The sequence below is a fragment of the Rhinatrema bivittatum genome, chromosome 1 (genome assembly GCF_901001135.1).
Source record: "Rhinatrema bivittatum chromosome 1, aRhiBiv1.1, whole genome shotgun sequence".
NCBI classification, from domain to species: Eukaryota; Metazoa; Chordata; class Amphibia; order Gymnophiona; family Rhinatrematidae; genus Rhinatrema; species Rhinatrema bivittatum.
The window spans coordinates 834,889,627-834,912,387 of record NC_042615.1 but is presented as its reverse complement, the minus strand read 5'-3'; the positions used below and the strand labels follow the sequence as shown (position 1 = coordinate 834,912,387).

Here is a 22,761-nt window from a genome sequence, read left to right as displayed (position 1 = left end):
AAAAATTTGTTACATTGTTAATTTTTTTTTTTTTGTTTGACCACTGTTCCACTTTTCATTTTCTCCCAGTTTTCTTGTTCTACCTCCAGGTACGTCCCATTTCGACAAAGTCCGTATTTTTGAAATTCAAACTCAGAGAGCAGGATGACTGATGGATGACAGAGAATAGTGGTGATAAAAGGTTTGGACAAGTTCCTGGAGGAAAAGTCCATAAAATATTATTAAGGTGGAGTTTGCAGAAATTCACTTCTTAGTCTTGGGATAAGCAGCCCCTTGGGATCCTGCCAGGTTACTTGTGACCTGGAAGTGGCCACTGTTGGAAACAGGATATTGGGCTTTGATGGACCCTTGGTCTGACCCCAGTATGGCAACTTATGTTCTCAATGAATTCTCTGAGAGGAGAGAAAGGTGATTAGTGCAGTGTCTCAGGGACTGGAACGATATTGCAGATGGGTTAAAGAGGTAAATTTTCCTTTTTCTGGATAACAGTAAGATCTGCTACAGATGAGTCACCTCAGAGGTAGTAGAGAGAATGAGACATTATCTAAGAAAAAAAAAAAAAGAGAGACTGAAGGGAAACCCCTGTGGACACAGGGATAACGGCATGCTCAGTGCACTCAGTGTGCCAGTCACAGCTTTCTAGAAACTTTGACAGAAAGTTTTCCGTGATAGTGCTCTGTCCAGTGACGTCACCCATGTGTGAGGACTACCATCCTGCTTGTCCTGGGAGAAAGCTGGATTCAGACAGCATCCGAGGCCCTGACTTTTACAGTCTGGAAATGATAAGCATGAGGGTAACCTGCACAGTGCAGCAGATACTGGCATAAGCTTGCTGGGCAGACTGGGGGGGATCATTTGGTCCTTTTCTGCCATCATTTCTGTGTCACACCTATTGCTTGTTCTTTCTTATGCTTTAAGACTCTATGCTGTAGAATAGTAGGGACATGCATTTACTTTCTTTCTTTATGCATATATTCTTTGTGTGGGTATAATAAATAGACTTTATGCATGTAATGAAAGAAAATTTAAAAACTAAACAAAAAAATCCCAAGGTCTGATTTGCAGGGCAAGCTTGACAAGAAGACTTTTTCTGATTGTAATACCCATTTATATGCATCCATTGTGAATATTAATCTTAGGGAATCACAGTTTTAGATTTGTCACAGAATTATAGTCTCGCCTGCCCAGGCTCATCAGATGTTTCTTCAGCACAATGTTTTAAATCTAAAGGGATCAGAACCTATTTTTTTTCATTGCATAAAGGGAAGCCTTAAAATTCACAGTTTTGGGAGGTGATTTCTCACGATGTCATTTTATCAACGAGAAATAAATTCCCTCTGTACCTGCATTTGTTTATGGGGATATATCCATACAAGTCACTTTGTGGGTAAATCTTTTCGCCTTTTCTTGAGGAAAGTTTGTTGCATTGCTAAAAATGCATTTTGACTCAATGAATCTCAGAGAAGTCATCCTCAGTAGAAATGTACAGAGTTCAAATGTGGGCTTGTTTCTGATGGAATACAACACCAATGGCAAAAACCAATAAATCAAGACTAGCATTTCTGGAAGTTTGGGGCTCATTTCACAAAACATTTTCAACAACTAGATCCTCGGATCTGAATCTGGCGGCTGCATTTCCTTTTCTATTTCTATTAAGTCTGCTTGTTCAAAGAAACGGTGTCTTTGCAAGAAATTATTTTCTCATGGACAAACCAAAGGACTCTGATACTTGAATGTTGCATGTATCTGAGAGGGGGATACAAGAGAGGAATTTTATATGGATCATGGAAAATTGTATGCCTGTCATTTGTGTGTTTATTAGAAATGCAAAAGCATTACAAACAGATTGTAAAACAAGAAAAAAAAATGTTCCCGGTCATCCCCTATAGAACAACTGTCCTTTTTACCAGGCTTGGGATTCCCTGATCACAAGAAATGCCCTCCACCCTCTCCACATTAGTCATCTGGTGATGGTCCTCACTTTCATCTCTTCAGCAAGTGATCCACTTGCATTTATCATTGCTAGATATCTAAATCATCAACTCTCTGTAATTCTCATCACTTCCATCACTGAATTCTGCCATCATGTCTTTCCTGCAATGCGTTGAGCTTCTGTCTCCCAATTTCCATGCACTGTAGCCATCTTTCCAGGTCTCACTCCATTTCTCTCCTGTGCTCTGCACTCACACCGCAATGACATTGTGTTTCTTAATATTGTTTATCAGTGGGCCAAGTATCAGAATGAAGAGGATGGGACAGAGATGACCCTTCCCTTACTTCAACTACAACGGGGAAGATGGCTGCTGTTCTGTAAACACTTCTTACTTCATGCTGTTCTGCCTGATGTCCTTTCACCCATATGTACACTTCTGATACAGCCCTCTCTCATGCATTTTATGTTATTTTTATTTATATGCATATGCCGCTTATGTCAAAAAGCCCCTAAGCGACTTACCAGATACATATAAAAATTGTGATTATACAATTAAAATCGATATATAAAATACTAAAATCTAAAATCATATTAAAAACAATACGAAAACTAGCAAAAGATAAGATCAAACTATTGAAAATTAAATTAAGCGTAAGCCTTAGTAAAAAAGAAAGTTTTTAATTGCTTTTTAAAGGATGTTTGACATTGAATGTGAGAGATGTGGATCAACAGTGGACCAATCTAAAAGGAGCAATTGCCAAGTCAACTAATCTATATGTTAGAAAAGTAAAGAAAAGCAAAAGAAAAATGAAACCTATCTGGTTCTCAAAGGAGGTGGCTGACAAAATAAAGGCTAAAAGAACAGCGTTCAAGAAATACAAAAGATCCCAAAGAGAGGAGCACAAAGAAGAATATCTGGTAGAACTGAGGGAGACGAAGAAATTAATCAAGAGAGCAAAATGTCAAGCAGAAGAGAGGAACGCCAAGGAAGTAAAGAGAGGTGACAAAACATTTTTCCGGTACATCAGTGAAAAGAGAAAAGTTAAAAGTAGTATAGTGAAATTGAAAGGTGGAAAGGATCAATGTGTGGAGAGAGACGAAGAAATGCCAGAAATATTAAACGAATACTTCTGTTCTGTGTTCACTAAGGAGGACCCTGGAGAAGGACCGTCCCTAGTTAAGATATTGGAGGGGAGTGGAGTAGATGTAACTCCATTTACAGTAAAAATGTATGGGATGAGCTGGGGAAAACTGAAAGTAGACAAAGCCATGGGACCTGATGAGGTTCATCCCAGGATACTGAGGGAGCTCAGAGATGTGCTGGCGGGTCCACTGTGTGACCTGTTCAATAGATCCCTAGAAAAGGGAGTGGTGCCGAGTGATTGGAGGAGAGTGGTGGTGGTCCCGCTTCACAAGATGGGAACAGAGAGGAAGCTGGTAACTACAGACCGGTTAGCCTGACTTCGGTGGTGGGAAAAGTAATGGAGTCACTGTTGAAAGAGAGAATAGTGAACTATCTACAGTCGGGAGAATTGCTGGACCAGAGGGCAGCATGGATTCACCAGGGGAAGATCCTGTCAGACAAATCTGATTGACTTTTTTGACTGGGTAACCAAGGAATTGGATCAAGGAAGAGCACTCGATGTCATCTACTTGGATTTCAGCAAAGCTTTTGTTACGGTCCCGCACAGGAGACTGGTGAATAAAATGAGAAGCTTAGGAGTGAGTGCCGAGGTGGTGACCTGGATTGCAAACTGGTTGACGGACAGAAGACAATGTGTGATGGTAAATGGAGCTCTCTCTGAAGAGAGGGAGGTTTTAAGTTGGTGTACCACAAGGATCGGTGTTGGGACCGGTCCTGTTCAATATATTTGTGAGCGACATTGCGGACGGGATAGAAGGTAAGGTTTGTCTTTTTGCGGATGACACTAAGATCTGCAACAGTTGTGGACACGCCGGAAGGAGTGGAGAGAATGAGACGGTGATTTAAGGAAGCTGGAAGAGTGGTCGAAGATATGGCAGCTGAGATTCAATGCCAAGAAGTGTAGAGTCATGCATATGGGGAGTGGAAATCCAAATGAACTGTATTCGATGGGGGGAGAAGGGCTGATGTGCACGGAGCATGGAGAGAGACCTGGGGTGATAGTGTCTAATGATATGAAGTCTGCAAACAATGCGACAAGGCGATAGCAAAACCCAGAAGAATGCTGGGCTGCATAGAGAGAGGAATTATAGAGTAAGAAAAGGGAACGTGATTATCCCCTTGTACAGGTCCTTGGTGAGGCCTCACCTGGAGTACTGTGTTCAGTTCTGGAGACCGTATCTACAAAGAGACAAGGACAAGATGGAAGCGGGTACAGAGAAGGGCGACCAGGAAAGTGGAGGGTCTTCATCGGATGACATACGAGGAGAGATTGAACAATCTAAATATGTACTCCTGGAGGAAAGGAGGAGCAGGGTTGATATGATTCAGACTTTCAGATACTTGAAAAACTTTAATGATCCAAAGACAACGACAAACCTTTTCAGTCAGAAAAAAATCAGCAGAACCAGAGGTCACGAGTTGAGGCTCCAGGGAGGAAGACTAAGAACCAATGTCAGGAAGTATTTCTTCACAGAAAGGGTGGTGGATGCCTGGGAATGCCCTTCCAGAGGAAGTGGTGAAGTCTAAAACTGTGAACGACTTCAAAGGGGCGTGGGATAAACACTGTGGATCCATCAAGTCTAGAGGGCGTGAATAAAGAAGAGGCAACAAAACACTGCACGGAGCGGCAGTAGCCACAGAGGCATTCAAACACTGCACGGAGCGGCAGTAGCCAACAGAGGCATTCACGGAGCGGGATGCCAGTGGCCAGTAGTCGGTGTTCCACCTTCACGGAGCGGAAGGATGGAGGGCTGCTATCTCCAAAAAAAAAACAAAAAAAACAAACAAAAAAATAAAAACAGGGGTGGGTAAGAGTATGGGGTAGGGGTGTGGCCTGCTTATTGCAGCGGTTGCTGCCCGTAGTTGAGCTGGACGTTCACTTGGATGCGGATACGGCGCTGCTCTCTGGATTGGTGGTGGGGTGGAGGGGAATTGGGGCTGGAAGGGTACTGGAAGCCAATAGTGGCAGGTGGGAGAGAAAAAAAGGGGAAAAAAATGGATAAAGTGCGTAGCTTGCTGGACAGACTGGATGGGCCGTTTGGTCTTCTTCTGCCGTCATTTCTATGTTTCTATGAATCAACCATAAATCATCAGGTAGGTGGTTCCAATATTTAACTGAAGCAACAGAAATAGCACGTTTGCAGGATTCCATTACTCAAGAATGCCAGAAGGATGGAACTTCAAACAGAAATTTGTGTAAGGATCGTAGGGCTCTTGTAGGACAGTAGAATTTTAACATAGAAGAAATCCACGAGGGATCTGATAGACGACTGTGGAAATTGTGTACCAGACTAGCAATTTTATAGCTAATCCTAGATTGAATAGGGAGCCAGTGAAGGTCAGCCAATGCAGGGGAAATATGTTCCTGAATTGAAAGCTGCTACGTTTTGTAATATCTGTAATGGCTTAATCAGACAGCGGAAGATCTAGATATCATCTGAATGAGTTCTCTAGTGACTAGAGGCTGGCACAGGATATTCATGTGTGATGAGTTCCCTTTAGTAATTCAAGAGCTTGGATAGCAGAAGTCACTATGTATGGCTGTAAATTAACTACCGTATTTTTTGCTCCATAAGACGCACCTAGCATTCAGAGGGGGAAAATTTAAAAAAAAAAAAAAAATTTGTGCTAAACCGGCTCTGCGTCTGGGCGTCTTATGGAGCAAATTAGGGGAGTGCATAGCTTTTTTTTTTTCTCCCCATTTTGTTTTTGGGTCTGGGGAGGGCCATTTCGGTCCACTCCCCAGATCAGAAATTTTTTCTTTCTCTGGGAACCCCTCCCCCCCAAAAAAAACAACCCATCCCAACCCTTTAAATTAATTAACAACCCCCACCCTCCTGACCCACCTCCAAGACCTGCCGACAATTTACTACAACCCCCCACCCTCCTGACCCCCCCAAGACCTGCCAAACGTCCCTGGTGGTCCAGCGGGGGTCCGGGAGCGATCTCCTCGGCTTCGGCCGTCTGTTGCCAGTAAACAAAATGGCAACCGACGGCCCTTTGCCCTCTCCATGTCACTGAGACCGACCAATAGCAGCAGTCGGTCCCAGTGACATAGTGATGGCAAAGGGCCGTCGGCGCCAAGTTGATTACTGGCAGCCGACGGCCCTTTGCCCTTACTATGTCACAGGGACTACCGCTGCCATTGGTCGGTCCCAGTGACATAGTGAGGGCAAAGGGCCGTAGGCGACATTTTGATTACTGGCAGCCGACGGCCCTTTGCCCTTACTATGTCACAGGGACTACCGCTGCCATTGGTCGGTCCCAGTGACATAGTGATGGCAAAGGGCCGTCGGCGCCATTTTGATTACTGGCAGCTGACGGCCCTTTGCCCTTACTATGTCACAGGGACTACCGCTGCCATTGGTCGGTCCCAGTGACATAGTGAGGGCAAAGGGCCGTAGGCGCCATTTTGATTACTGGCAGCCGACGGCCCTTTGCCCTTACTATGTCACAGGGACTACCGCTGCCATTGGTCGGTCCCAGTGACATAGTGAGGGCAAAGGTCCGGCGGCGCCATTTTGTTTACTGGCAGCCGACGGCCGAAGCCCAGGAGATCATTCCCGGACCCCCGCTGGACCACCAGGGACGTTTGGCAGGTCTTGGGGGGGTCAGAAGGGTGGGGGTTGTAGTAAATTAAGTCGGCAGGTCTTGGGGGAGTCAGGAGAGTGGGGGGGGTTTGTTAGATTTTTAGGTTTTTTTTTTATATTCGCTCCATAAGACGCACATACATTTTCCCCCCACTTTTGGGGGGAAAAAAGTGCGTCTTATGGAGCGAAAAATACGGTAGTTACTAATTTCCTGGTAACCTTACAGAATCATTTTGCAGCAAACAATGAAATTGATTCCTTTTTGTCAAGGTAAACAAGTGTGCACTTAGGAATCTTTCATATTAGGAAAAGCTGACTTGGTATGTGCCCAACATGCTCATTTGCAGATTCTATCCCATAAGATTTTTTTTTTCAATTGCTTTTCCTTACTTTTTAAGTACACAGAATTTCCAAATTTACTCTTTATAAAATGTAAAACCGTGAAAGGCAGAAGTAACTGTTTAAAGTTACACTAGTGCACAAAGTTCAAAACATTCAGTAAATCAGCTAGCTTCATTGTTTCTGGCCATTTCACAGAAATCCCAAAGCATTCTATATACCTCCTTGCTCTATAGTACTTTGACAGTTCATTTTTATTATATTTTATATGTAATTAGATTTTTATACATTTTTTTTTATGATGACTTATTTTTGTTATATTGCTTATGTTATACATCACCTTCAGTCTTGAATGGGGTGATTAAGAAAGCAGAGTTGCTTACCTGTAACATGTGTTCTCAGAGGACAGCAGGATGACAGTCCTCACACATGGGTGACATCATCCGATGAAGCCCAGCACAGAAATCATATGTCAAAGTTTCTAGAATTTTGACTGAGCCTCACTGAGCTTAGTACACCCATGCATTCATTTTGCCCACATCCAACATGGGTTCCCTTCAGTCTAATAACACAGCATGAGACAAAGAAACAATGTAGTGCAAGCCTAACTCCCAGGAAGGTGGGAAGGTCTCATGAGGACTGACATCCTTCTGTCCTCTGAGAACACCTGTTACAGGTAAGCAACTGCTTTCTCCGAGGAGAAGCAGGATGGCATGTGTGACGCCAAGAGGACACACGACATATCTTGGAGAGATCAAGGGATTGTAGGATCAGCCTCTTATCAGTCAAGTGGTGAGCGAAAGGGTTTGGAGGTTGGAATGCTGCAAACTGCCTTAGTCTCGAGTAATGAGAGCTAGGGAAGTCCTCAGTCTCATCAGTTACCGGATGGATAATTCCCAGAGGAGTAGTAACTAAATCTGCCTTGGTACATGTGAGCTATAAGAATCATAGTCCCCTTGTCCTCCAGTCAACAAAGTCTTTCCAACCAGTGGAACCGAAGAATTCACATACAGAAGTCCCCGGCCCCAATGGAGGGCGAAAGCATCTGAGACTAGCTTGCCATGTGTCCTGTATGTGGAACAGAAGAGCGAGACCTTTCTGTTCCAGGGAGCCGTGAACAGGTCCACCTCCAGGGTGCCCCAGAGGCAGAAGAACCAATTCACAACCCCCTGGGGTCCAGGGACCATTCATAGGGTTGAAGGACCAACAAACTGTCCACCATCCCGTTCTCCAAACCGGCCAGATATGTAATCCTGTTATCATTCCTTGAGAGAGGGTCCAGGTCCACAGCGACATGACACAGGAAGTAGGATCCTGTACCTCCCTGCTTGTTGATATAATACATAACCACTTGGTGACTACCTGGACAAGTACAACTTTGTTGGACAGTCAATCTCTGAAAGCCCATAGTGGATACTGAATTGCCTGAAGCTCCAGGAATTTTATCTAGTGCCGATGTTCCCAGGTGGACCAAGAACCATGAGTGCAAAGCCCATCTACATGAGCTCCTCAACTTAGGCTGGACACATCCATAGTTAGGAGAATCAGCACTAGAGGAATTTGAAAAGGAACCCCACACACCAAATTGGAATTGTCCCGCCACCAGAACAGAATCTTGGAGTAACGAAATGACCCAGATGCAATCCTGAAGATCGTAAGTGGCCTGAAGCCACTGTGACCTCAAGTCCACTGGGCTCTTCACATAAACATGCATGCCATGAGAGTAACATGAACAGTTGTGGCAATGTGGCCCAACAATCAAATCATGTGCCAAGCTGATGCCTACTGACTCTCATGGATCTCTGCCTCAATGCCCATCTGCATGATGGTCCGTTGCTGCAGAAGGAAAGCTCTGGCCTGAGTTGTGTCTAGCAAAGCTCCAATAAACTCCAACTAAGATGACAGGCTGAAATGAGATTTGGAGTAGTTGATGACTAACTATAGTGACGCCAACTCCCAGATGATCATGCGCACTGACTTGCAGCACCTGCCTGAGATGTGCTCTTGATCAGCCAATCTTCCAGACAGGAAAACACGTGCATCCTTAGTCTGCAAAAGTGCGCCACCACCATGGCTAAGCATTTTGTGAAGACATGTGGGGTGGACTCAAGCCCAAACAGCTGAACCCAATACTGAAGGTGCAGGTTTCCCACCATTAATTTGAGATACTTCCAGTGACTTGGGAATATCTCGATGTGAGTATAAGCATCCTTTAGGTTAAGAAAGCATAGCTAGTGCCCTTTTGGCAGAAAAGGGATTGAGATGCCCAGGGAAATCATCAACTTTTTCTTCTTGAGAAACTTGTTCAAGGCCCTTAGGTCTAGGATGGGACGGTGTCCCTCAGTTTTCTTTGTAATCAGGAGAAATGCAAATAAAATTACCACTCTCTCTGCCCTGGTGGAAGGGGCTCAATTGCTCTGGCCGTTAAGAGGGAGCATAGCACCGAATATAGTGCATCCTGATGTTCCTTGAGCACCCAAGATGGGCTTGGAGAACAATTTGATGGGATACCCAATAGATTTAATTTGTACCCTCTTCCAACAATAACAAGGACCCACTCATCCAAGAAAATACTGGGCCATTGATTCATGTAGAATCACAGCCTGCCTCCGCCCAGAAGGTTCTTTAGCCTTGACTATGCTCTCTATGGTCCAGGCAAAAAAAAACCATTCCCAGCATTGCCATCTGGGGCTTAGTTGTCCTTTGCTGCCTAGAACAACTTCACAGGGACTGCTGAATACAGGACTAAGAAGACACAGGATAGTGTCTCCTTGGGCAGAAGAAATTCTTCCTCTGCTCTGATCTCGGGTACCTCCTAGATGAGGAGGCTGGGTCCAGAGTTGGAGTGTCATACAGTGATCATGAATCTGTGCCACTGCATCCTTAACATGCTGTCTCAAGAGAATCTCTCTGGTACACAGCACATTAACGAATCCCACATGCAGTTTCAGATGGAGATCAGAGACTTGCAGCCAGACAAGTCTATGGACTCCGATCTCTACAGCAGAGACTCTTTATGCCACTTTGAAAACATCATAGGTCGACTGAATCCCACATTTTCCTCCCTCATGCCCTTAAGTCACCAGTGACTGGGGGGAATCCTGCTGCTTCTGAGGAAGCTACAAGGCCACCTCTTGCACCTGCTTCAGAATGTCCTGCATGTACTGGTCCATGAAGAGTTGGTAGGTTGCTATTTGGGCAATGAGCATAGCTCCCTGGAAAACCCTTTTCCCAAGAGTATGCATGGCCCTAGGATCCCTCTTCTAGGGGCACTGAGGAGTGGATCCTAGAGCGCTTGGCCTTCTTGAGAGCAGATTCGACCACTACAGATTGATGTGGTAGCTAATGCTGGTCAAATCATGGAACCTTCTGGGCAAGGAATACCATGTTCACCTTCATGTTGATGGGAGCCACCGAGAGGTGAGTACTTCCACATCCTCAAAAGCTACTCCTGAAGGATCTCATGCACTAGGATTGCCATGATCTCCTTAGGAGGCTCCACTTACTGGAGGATATCCAGCATTATGTTCCTGGTGTCTTCCTCCATCTGTAAAGTAAATGAGATGGCCTCTGACACCAACCTTACAAATACTTCAAAAGCAGAGGACCTCCGGAAGATACTCCTTTCTGCCAGAGGGAGAATATGGGTCGGCGGGGAGACCTTCCGATGCCATGTCATCCAAACCACTGTTGAAATCTCCATATCCCAAGGAATATTCAGATTCCTCCCCACTGTGACTGGCAGGGGAGGAATCTCTAGGTGCTTGGTCATCAGTCAGTGGTACGGTGACCAGAGAGCTGGTCATTGGAGCCTGAACCCCAGACCTCAAGGTTCCCTGCTCCCTCAGGGAAGTTTCCTCCTCCAAGGAACCTAGAATCACCATCAGGAAGGCTGGCAACAATCCGATACCTCTCCAATCATCAGTGAGGTAGTGGGCACCGACACAAATGAGAACTCACAAGGAGTCTATGTGGTGCCATCAGTGCTCCTACATAGAGATCCTGCAGTGCCTTCTCCACAGTTAGCTGCATACATTTTTCCAACTCCTCCTCGAATTTCGCCATTGCCAACATTGACTAGGGGCATAAGGTGTAGCCATATCCTCTTCAGAACCAAGAGGAGGATCGGTGGCTGACATCAGCAACAGTGGAGACCATGACAAACCTCCAGGTACCTTGGAAGATTAGCTCTCTTCATCATGGAGTTGCTTCGAGGGTTTCTTGTCCACAGTTGGACCATGCATGAGCTCAGCACCATGCATCAGCTCAGCACCATGCATCAATATAGACTGATGCAAATGCTTCTTCAGCTTTCCTCAATGCTTGGAATGGGTCTTTCCTGATGCAGAGACCAAAGAGGAGGAACTTGATCCCTTATTCGACTCTGAGGAGCTAGGCGATGCCATGTCTCCGGGATCCCTGCCAGCCATAGACACCAAGGAACCCAATGGACCTTCTGATGCTGATGACTCAATGTCTAACGGAGTGGCTCTGTTTACCTTCAAGGCTGTCTCCGATGCCAATGGATTGGACTTCCAGTGTCCAAAGAGACACTCCATGATCTCCATATGAGACTGGTGTCCTTTGGGGGTCATCTGTGTGCATTTGCAGCAACCACGAATATCATACTATGCTCCCAAGAAGATGACACATTTATCATCTAGGATTTGTGATAGACATACTCCTCATGCATTGGGGGCATCACTGAAACCCCAAAGACATGTTGGCTCGAAATAAAAAGGGAAGCTAAATTGAATGGTGGCCATCCATGGATGGCGGGCACTGATGGCACCACTGCCCAGAAGGAACAGACCGCGAAAGAAAATTTAGATAAATGTCAAACAACCTTCCTAGGGCCATTACAGGAAGAACCATGGGACCCTGCAATGACCCAGGCAAAAATGTTCACTCTCCGTGAAGAGAAAACAAGAGAAAAAAGTGAAACTCAGAGACTGGTACCATAGATCTCGGTGAAAAAAAGAAAGATTTGAAGGGCCCTATGTGGACATGTGGAATAATGCATGCATGGGCATGCTTAGTGAGGATCAGTCTAAGTTCTAGTTTTCCAAGCCAAGATCCATCATATGTCACCCATGTGGGATATGTGGGAGAACTCATGTGTGAGGCCTGCCATCTTACTTGTCCACGGAGAAATGTAAGAAATAAAAAAATATATAATAAAAGATACTGTCCATCTCACAAAAGGAGTAGGATGTCAAAGTCTCTCGCCGACTAATCAGCTTCTGACTAGTTGACCAGGCAACCCACATTGCCAGTCAGTCGCTCAAAATCCCAATTTTGTTTCTCTTGAGTTGCTGAAAGGAGCTTCTCACAGACAACACACAAACAGGGGAATTGAGGCAGGAGAGTAAATGAGGCTTGGTCGGGGGTAGGGGATGGACAGGAAGTGGTTGCTGAGCCATTAATTTCTGAGATTTGGGAATGAGCTGCTAAAGTAGGAGGGAAGAGATGGAGACAAAGTAAGAAAAGTAAAAGTAGTTTTTAGAGTGCTGCCGTGACAGCACTACAGATTATAGGAGGTTCAACTCTCAACCGCTTAGGTACTAAGAACTTACGCTGCCCCATCTGTGCTTCTGGCACCCTCTCCCGGATGATACGACATGCGTCATAGATCATGGTGGATGGCTCGAATTGCATGGTCTTAACCACATTTCCGATGCTGATCTTCAGAGACAGCGCAACCATGGTGGCAGTTCACAATGCCGCCAACACCTGCAACAGGGAACACAGATAATGAAAGCATACCTTACTGACCTAGTTGTCCCTTCCTTCTCCTAACCTCCTGTGCTCAACACAGACCTCATTTTCCCCACCTCCCCCACCCACATTTATTTATTTTAATAACTTATAGTCCACAGTTTCCCAACACAAAATGTACAGCACGGAGAACAGTAAAAATATTCACAATTACAATACTCATAGTACAGTAAACTGCATATGACTACATTAAACAGAATACCTAACATCCAAACTCCTCTCTCAAAAACAAGGCTTTTAACTGCTTTCAGAAATCTTTCACATCCACTTGCAGTCAGATTTACTCAGGTAGAGAGTTCCACAAAGTTACAGAGGCATAACAGGATGCACGAGCCTTGAACTTGTCAAACGATAATTAACAATAGGCAGTACCTGCAACAATTTCTTATTAGCAGACTAAAGCTGGCATCCTGGTATACACCAATTAAGTTTTTTTTTCTCACTGAACAATTGTTGTCGCCATGCAATAGTTTATGAATGATAAGAACACAAGAACATGCCAACTTAACATCTAAATTTAATGGGAATCCAAGCTAGCTCTCTAAGGGCAGACTGAATATGATTCTAACAACTCAATCCCAACGCATCCGAGCAGCTGCATGTTGGATCATCTAAAGGGCATACAGACATTTATCTGGGAGCCCAAACATAAAGATCTGCAGTAATCAAGATGTCCCAGAACTAAGGCTGTCCCAGTTAGCACAGACCTCACAAATCTGTACATTTTTTAAGAGGTTAATAAACATATGGATAAAGGTGAGCCAGTAGATATAGAATATTTGGATTTTCAGAAGGCATTTGACAAAGTCCCTCATAAGAGACCCCTGAGAAAATTAAAAAGTCAAGGGATAGGAGGCGATGTCCTATTGTGGATTGCCAACTGGTTAAAAGACAGGAATGAGTAGCACTAAATGGTCAGTTTTCTCAGTGGAGAAAGGCAAACACTGATGTGACTAAGGGATTTTATTTAAACAAACATTTTATTTACCATTATTTCATATAATGATCACAACGGTTTACAGAGGTTACATTCATAACTTAATCAACAAATCCTGATGGTTTACATAGGTAGTATTCATTAGCAATGATTAACATATCTCAAATAAAATATGTTCCAATGCATATTATATAGTTTACTAAAGATCTAAGACTTAAGTAATACAGGAAAATAATATGAAAAATCTCACATAATAGTCTGTACACTGTTTTATGATTCTTAGGTTCTCTCATAATGTTTTATTCTTCTTCCTTCAATTAATATCTCTTGTCTATCTTGTTGCTGTATTTCTTTACATTCTTATTTTAAGTTAAGTTATCTGTATTTTTAAATAGCCATGTTTTTAGTTCATATTTAAATCTCTTTTTATCTGGTATCACTCATAACATCTCAGGTAGAGAATTCCAAAGCTTTGGATCTGTTATGGAAAATGCACGATCTCTTACTTGTGGCAGATCTGTAGTCCGTATAGTCGGAACAGTCAATAGTGTTTGCCGAGATGTGTGTGGTTGTAATGTCACGCCAATCATACCAGTGTTACTAGAATGAATGATTTTGAATATTGATGTTAATACTTTGTAACAGATTCGACATTGTAGAGGCAGCCAGTGCAGCGAGATCAGTGACTGTATAATGTGACCAAATCTCCTGGTTCCTAATAAAAGTCTAGCTGAGGCATTTTTTTAATAGTTTTAATGGTTTCAAGAGACAAGCAGGAAGACCAAGTAAGAGAGTTACAGTACTCTATATTTGAGAAAATAAGAGTTTGCAATACAGTACGGAAGTCTTCAAAAGTCAGTAAAGGTTTCAACCTATGTAATCTACATAACTTGGAATAACTTGTATTATAATTAATTGATGTGCTTTTTCATATAAGGTTTTCATTCAGCTGGATACCTAATTTCCGTACTAGGTTTGTGAGAGTAATTTGAAAAGTACCCAAGTCTAGAATGTAGAAGCATTTCTACTTAACCAAATTATTTCAATCTTTCTAGGGTTTAATGTTAGTTTAAGATAAGTTAGTTCTTGCTGTATTGCTTTCATATAAGTTGAAAGTGTTGATACTGTATTTTCAAATGATTTAGTGAATGGTATGTAAAATTGTAAGTCATCAGCATACAAGAAAGAAATTCCTAATTACGCCAGTAATTTGCACAGTGGGAGCATATAAATATTGAATAGTGTTGCCAAGAGGGCTGAACCTTGAGGGACACCTGTATCAATTGGGAAAGTATCAGATATGTGATTGCCCAATTTGACTTGGAATGTTCTATTAGATAGGAAGAAAGAGAACCAACCATCTGAGAACACTACCTTCGATCCCAATGTTGCTCAGCTGATGACAGAATATGGTCCACAGTGTCAAATGTGGCTGTTAAATCGACTAGCACAAGAAAATAAGATTCATCAGAATCAAACCCTCGTACAACAAGGTCCATTAAGGAGAGGAGTAAAGTCTCAGTTGAACAATGTTTCCTAAATCCAAATTGATTAGGTAAAAGAATATCTTGGTCTTCCAAATGATTCACAAGTTCAGATAACACAGCTTTTTCCAGTACTTTTGAGAGAAAAGACAAGTTGGATATGGGCCTATAGTTGTCCCAGTTATCGATTCTACCGGTTTTATTTTTCAGAATTGGCTTTATCACAGCTTGCTTTAGCCCAGATGGTACAATTCCTTCTGAGAGAGAGAGAGATTGTCGGAGTAATTACACTGTGTACGTGTTTCAAGGAACTACCTGGAATTGGATCATGTAGGTGAATAGCAGGGTTAATTCTGGCAATAATTTGGCTAATTTCAAGATTAGTTACTCTGTCAAACATTGTCCGTTTAACCAGAACATGTGAGAACAGACAAGGAGGTGAGTTTTCAACCTATTAATTTTATCTAAAAAAGATGCGGTATACTCATTGCAAGCAGCATTTGAGACGTTATAATTTCTCAGGAAGGACGATGACAGGTCCTTTATTAATTGCTAACATCAAAGAGTAGTTTAGAATTGAATATTACGTCATGAATCTGTTTTAGCATAGTAATCCTTTTTTTGCTTTATTAGTTAATGCACGGTATTTTGTTAGAAGGGATCTATATTTTCCTAGGGATTCAGTAGACTTACATTTCCTCCATATTTTCTCTAATTTCCTGAGGGTGTGTTTTGTGCATCTTAGATTATCATTGTACCATGGCTTCTGATGTTTGGAAGTTTTCCCTTTATTAATGGTTTTCATCTGGACTGGACAGGTTTTCAGCTATGTCACTGACAATATGATCCCAGGAATTAAATGCCGAGCGGCATTATCTTGATTTAATTCAGGGAGATTATTTCCTATTGATTCTGAAAGAACTTCTATATAGCACGTGTTCTCCTAGGACAGCAGAATGTTAGTCATCACATATGGGTGACATCATCCGATGGAGCCCGGCACGGAAAACCTTTGTCAAAGTTTCTAGAAGCTATGCCCAGCATGCTGCTATCTGCGCATCCATGCAAGGTCCCCCCTTCAGTCTCGTAACGTAGCCAAATACAAGGAAAAAAATAAAACAACAAACCAAAGGAGAACCCACCCTGTGGAGAGGCAGGCGGGATTCCTGAGGACTAACATCCTGTTGTCCTAGGAGAACACCTGTTACAGGTAAGCAACTGCGCTTTCTCCTAGGACAAGCAGGATGGTAGTCCTCACATATGGGTGAATACCAAGCTCCCTACTGTCCCCATGAACTGGAGATACCAGCAGTGACCATACAAGGTGCCAACGGACACAACACGACTGAGGTGCTGTAGGCCAGCAGGGAACTGTCTGGTTCTCGTAGAAGGTGGGTTCAGAACTGGAACAGGTTGAGCAGGATGGATTGACCAAAGGCACTGTCATGACATCCATCTTTGTCCAGGCAGTAGTGGGCCGCAAATGTGTGAAGAGAACTCCAGGGGGCGGCCTGGCAAATTTCAACGACATGGAATGCACGAATGTGTGCCACAGATGTTGGCATAACCTGCACAGAGTAAGCCTTTACTCTACCAGCCAGCAGGAGGCCTGCCTGCATGTAGCAAAAGGCAATGCAATCTGCCAGCCAGTTTGACAAGGTCTGTTTACCCACCGCCACTCCCAGCCTGTTGGAATCAAAGGACCAAAGAGCTGGGTTAACTGACTATGGCCTGCAGTACGATCCAGATAAAAGGCCAAGACCTTTTTACAGTCCAAGGTATGGAGAGCTCATTCCCTGGGTGGGAATGAGGCCTCGGAAAGAAAGTGGGTAAGACGATGGACTAATTAAGATGGAAATCAGTCACGACCTTGGGCAGAAACTTAGGATGCGTATGTAGGACCACATGATCGTGAAAGAACTTCGTATACAGTGCGTACGTGACCAGCACCTGAAGCTCACTGACCCTACGAGCGGAAGTGATTGCTACCAGGAATAGGACTTTCCAGGTGAGAAACGTCGTCACAGGACTGCAGAGGTTAAAAAGGAGGTTGCATGAGCCGCACCAGGACCATGTTGAGGTTCCAGGACGCAACCAGAGGCTGCAGCAGGGGTTCCAGCTGGAGAAGGCCCCACATAAAGTGGCCCACTAAGGGTCGGACTGAAATGGGTGAGCCAGCGACACATCGATGGTATGCGCTGACCGCGCTGAGCTGCACCATGACAAAGCTGGTCTGAAGGCCAGACTCAGACAGATGCCAGAGATAGTCCAACAGCCGGGGAAGGGGGCATGAGGAAGGATCCAAATCATGACCTGAACACCAAATGGAGAATCTTTTCCACTTCAAGCTGTAGGACTTCCTGGTAGAGGGATTTCGAGATGCTACCAGGACCTGGGAGACACAGTCAGAGAGCCCCCAGGGCTGGAGGGCTACACGCTCAACATCCAAGCAATGAGGGCCAGCGCCCGGAATCTGGAATGGCGCAGGGTGTCCTGATTCTGTGAGATGAGATCGGGCGCCATCCCCAGCCGGATGGGCGCCCGCACTGACAGGTCCCGCAGGAGTGGATAGCAAACCTGTTGGGGCCACGAAAGCACCACAAGTATCATAGTCCCCCTGTCCTGCTGAAGCTTCAGCAGAGTCCTCGAGAGGAGCGGCAGAGGGGGATATGCATACAGCAGGCCCTTCCCCCAGTGGAGGGAGAAGGCATCGCAGGCCGGAAGGCTGCTCCCAGCACCAGGGAGCATAACTTGTTCACTTTGTTGTTGAGTCGGAAGACGAAGAGATCCACATCCGACATATCCCTCTGGTGAAAGAGTTTGGCCACTCCCCCCTCATAAAAGTATAGACAATAATCATACTTTTGTCAATGTGCTAGTGGATCGCCTGAGCCATTCCTTTCAACCACACAAGTGGTCCCTCAACCCTCAGGCGATCCACTAGCACACTGACAAGTTTTCCGTGCCGGGCTCTATTGGATAATGTCACACACATTTAGGACTATCATCCTGCTTGTCCTAGGAGAACAATCTTTTTCCTGAAGGTAAAAGTATGATTATTGTCTATACTTTTATAAGGGGGGATGAGGAAGGTTAATTCCTCCTTTATTAATTGGTGATCAGACCAGGGCAATATAGTGTGAGAAGTACTGATTAGACAGTTACTTGTATCAGCATATATTAGATCTAAAATATGTTCTGCTTTATGGGTAGCTTTAGAAACAGTTGACAAAACATTTTGCATACATCAAATGATTCTAGTTTACACAGCATATAAGTCCTCCAGATTTAGTCGATGTGAGATGTGTGAGTTTGGGAGCAGGGGTGTGTATTGCCTCCTTGTAGGCTGATCTAGTGGGTCTGTTAGAAGAGTGGAAAAAGAGAGAGTCATTCATCCATTTAAGGTCTTGGGTGTATAGGGTTTTGTGAATGATGGAGGACTTTTGTAGAGGATTCTTGATGTGATGGGGAGCCAATGGAGGTCTTTCAGTATATGGGTAATATGTTCCGTTTTGCGTGTGTTAGTGAGAATTCTTGCCGCTGAGTTTTGTAGTATTTGGAGTGATTTGAGGTGTGAGTTGGGGAGGCCGAGCAGGAGGGAGTTACAATAGTCGAGTTTAGAGAAGATGAGGGCCTGAAGGACAGTTCGGAAGTCACTGAAGTAAAGGAGAGGTTTGAGTTTCTTCAGTATGTGGAGTTTATAGAAGCATTCTTTGGTGGTAGTGTTTATGAATTTTTTTAGGTCTATGATGACTCCTAGATATCATATCTCCCCTCAGGCGTCTCTTCTTCAAGCTGAAGAGTCCTAACCTCTTTAGCCTTTCTTCATTGGGGAATTGTTCCATCCCCTTTATCATTTTGGTCTACCTTCTCTGTACCTTTTCTAATTCTGCTATATCTTTGAGATGCGGTGACAAGAACTGCACACAATACTCAAGATGAGGTCTCACCATGGAGTGATACAGAGGCATTATGATATTTTCTGTTTTATTCTCCATTCCCTTCCTAATAATCCCTAGCATTATATTTGCTTTCTTGGCTGCTGCTGCACACAATGCTCATTGTATGGTTTCTATATGGAGCGATACAGGAATATTATGATATTCTCTGTTTTATTCTCCATTCCTTTCCTAATAATCCCCAGCACTCTATTTGCTTTCTTGGCTGCTGCTGCACACAATGCTCATTGTATTGTTTCTCTATGGAGCGATACAGAGACATTATGATATTCTCTGTTTTATTCTCCATTCCTTTCCTAATAATCCCCAGCTCTCTATTTGCTTTCTTGGCTGCTGCTGCACACAATGCTCATTGTATGGTTTCTCTATGGAGTGATACAGAGACATTATGATATTCTCTGTTTTATTCTCCATTCCTTTCCTAATAATCCCCAGCACTCTATTTGCTTTCTTGGCTGCTGCTGCACACAATGCTCATTGTATGGTTTCTCTATGGCAGAGCTTTCCAAACTTTTCATGTTGGTGACACACTTTTTAGACAAACATAATTTCGGGACACAGTAATTCAGTCTACTAGCAAACCAGAGGTTGTATGCAGTGTAACAAAGGAAAAAAGAAACATCACCCATCCTTATAAAACAAATCAAGAAATATAAAATCATCAGCAGTAAAACTGTACTAACAAAAAGAACATATTTCGAAACAGCTGATGAGTGGAATATCCAATAATTAAAAACTCATATAAAACATTTCCAGATACCAACAAAATATTTCAAAATAGCAGACACAAAGACCCAGTAATGAAAAATAATAAGGATACAAACATTTTTTTGTTCTGCATACCTGGGAACGTTTGATATCCAGGTGTCCTGAGATTGTTCTGAATTAGCAGGAGGAGGGGTGGTTTGCTTGGAACTTTCTCCTCTCTCAGTCACATACCAGCGCTCTCTCTCTCACACTGGCTCTGAATGACACACCTATACACACATGCTCTCAGTACTCACATATACACATGTTTTTTCTCTCTCACTTATATAGGCTCTTAATTACACATTTACACACATGCTGTCTATCTTTTCACACTTACAGACACACAGGCTTTCAATCACACACATACATGCTGTCTTTTTCTCTCACACACAGACTCTCATTCACATGCTTACAAACATGTCCTCTCTTTCTCTCATTTAAACACAGGCTCTCAATCACATACTCACATGCTCCCTCACCTAAATCAGCTCTCAATCACACACAGACACACATGATCTCTCTCTCTCATTTAAACACAGGCTCTCAATCACATACTCACATGCTCCATCACCTAAACCAGCTCTCAATCACACACAGACACACATGATCTCTCTCTTACTTATACACACAGGCTCTTAATCATACATACACATGATTTCTCTCACACACAAAGGATCTCAATCATACACACATACTCTTTCACACAAACAGGTTTTCAATCACAAACTTACACATACAGGTTCCCAATGGTAAACTTACATTCATGCTCTCTCTCTCACAGGCAGGCTCTCAATCACAGACATACTCTCTTTCACATGTACAGGCTCTCAATCATTCACATACATGCAATCTCTCACTCTCTCATACACACACACAGGGCCCCGCGGCCCGGAAGAGGAAGTGGAGAGTATCGGGTGAGTGCGCGGCAAGAAGAGGCCACGCTAGTGCGCTCGGCATCGGCCCGAAGAAAAGAAGACTGCAGCGCGGCTCGGAGGAAAATGTTCAACCGCGGCCGATGGGACTCCGCCTCCGCGAGGGCTGAAAATGAAGAGGTTAGCGTTGGGAGGAGGCTGCTGCTGCTGCAGCGAGTTCCCGGGGTGGGGGTGGGGGAGAGAGAGAGTGAATGAGCGAGCATTCACTCTCTCTCTCCCCCACCCCGGGAACTCGCGGCAGCAGCAGCAGCCTCCTCCCAACGCTAACCTCTTCATTTTCAGCCCTCGCGGAGGCGGAGTCCCATCGGCCGTGGTTGAACATTTTCCTCCGAGCCGCGCTGCAGTCTTCTTTTCTTCGGGCCGATGCCGAGCGCACTAGCGTGGCCTCTTCTTGCCGCGCACTCACCCGATACTCTCCACTTCCTCTTCCGGGGGGGGGGGGGGGGGGGGCGGGAAGAAGAGAGCACACCGGTGCCGCTGACTCCAGCTGTCCTGCCGCGTTCCGCCCGGGCGGAGGAGGACCGGGGAGCAGCTGGGTCAGCGGGAAAGTGTGGCGATACTTGTCTGCGAGCCAGATGCAGCATATCTGGCTCGGAGCCATGGGTTCCCGGTCCCTGCACTTGCCGGTGTGTCACGTGCACCGGGCTTGCGCGACACACCGGCACACCTCAGGCGACACAGTAAAGTGTCGCGACACACACTTTGGAAAGCTCTGCTCTATGGAGTGATACAGAGACATTATGATATTCTCTGTTTTATTCTCCATTCCTTTCCTAATAATCCCTAGCACTCTATTTGCTTTCTTGGCTGCTGCTGCACACAATGCTCATTGTATGGTTTCTCTATGGAGGGATACAGAGACATTATGATATTCCCTGTTTTATTCTCCATTCCTTTCCTAATAATCCCCAGCACTCTATTTGCTTTCTTGGCTGCTGCTGCACACAATGCTCATTGTATGGTTTCTCTATGGAGTGATACAGACACATTAGGATATTCTCTGTTTTATTCTCCATTCCTTTCCTAATAATCCCTAGCACTCTATTTGCTTTCTTGGCTGCTGCTGCACACAATGCTCATTGTATGGTTTCTCTATGGAGTGATACAGACACATTAGGATATTCTCTGTTTTATTCTCCATTCCTTTCCTAATAATCCCTAGCACTCTATTTGCTTTCTTGGCTGCTGCTGCACACAATGCTCATTGCATGGTTTCTCTATGGAGCGATACAGAGGCATTATGATATTCTCTGTTTTATTCTCCATTCCTTTCCTAATAATCCCCAGCATTCTATTTGCTTTCATAACTACTGCTGCACACAATGCTCATTGCATGGTTTCTCAATGGAGTGATACAGAGGCATTATGATATTCTCTGTTTTATTCTCCATTCCTTTCCTAATAATCCCTAGCACTCTATTTGCTTTCTTGGCTGCTGCTGCACACAATGCTCATTGTATGGTTTCTCTATGGAGTGATACAGAGGCATTATGATATTCTCTGTTTTATTCTCCATTCCTTTCCTAATAATCCCCAGCACTCTATTTGCTTTCTTGGCTACTGCTGCTGCACACAATGCTCATTGTATGGTTTCTCTATGGAGTGATACAGAGGCATTATGTTATTCTCTGTTTTATTCTCCATTCCTTTCCTAATAATCCCTAGCACTCTATTCGCTTTCTTGGCTGCACACTATCCATGACAACAACTAGAATAGATAGTTGTTGTCTATTCTAGTTGACAACAACTATAGAATAGTTGTTGTCAACTAAAACATAGTTGTTGATATGGGATCTTGCATCATACAGCTATAATATGGGATCTTGCATCATACAGCTATAATTTCAGTTGCTCTTCCCTAAGTGCATCACTTTACAATTGTCCACATTAAATCTCATCTGCCTTTTGTGTGCCC

At 44.0% G+C, this 22,761-nt stretch overlaps 1 protein-coding gene across 1 annotated transcript in view; it reads right to left on the bottom strand.

Annotated features, from left to right (window-relative positions):
• Nucleotides 1–12,733, bottom strand: part of LOC115079620 (talin-1-like) — a 480,705-nt gene extending 467,972 nt beyond the window's left edge. Inside the window, 1 exon segment of the mRNA XM_029583330.1 lies at nucleotides 12,583–12,733. Within this exon segment, the coding sequence (XP_029439190.1) occupies nucleotides 12,583–12,712 (130 nt within the window). The 5' untranslated portion in view covers nucleotides 12,713–12,733.
• Between the last annotated feature and the right edge of the window lie 10,028 nt (nucleotides 12,734–22,761).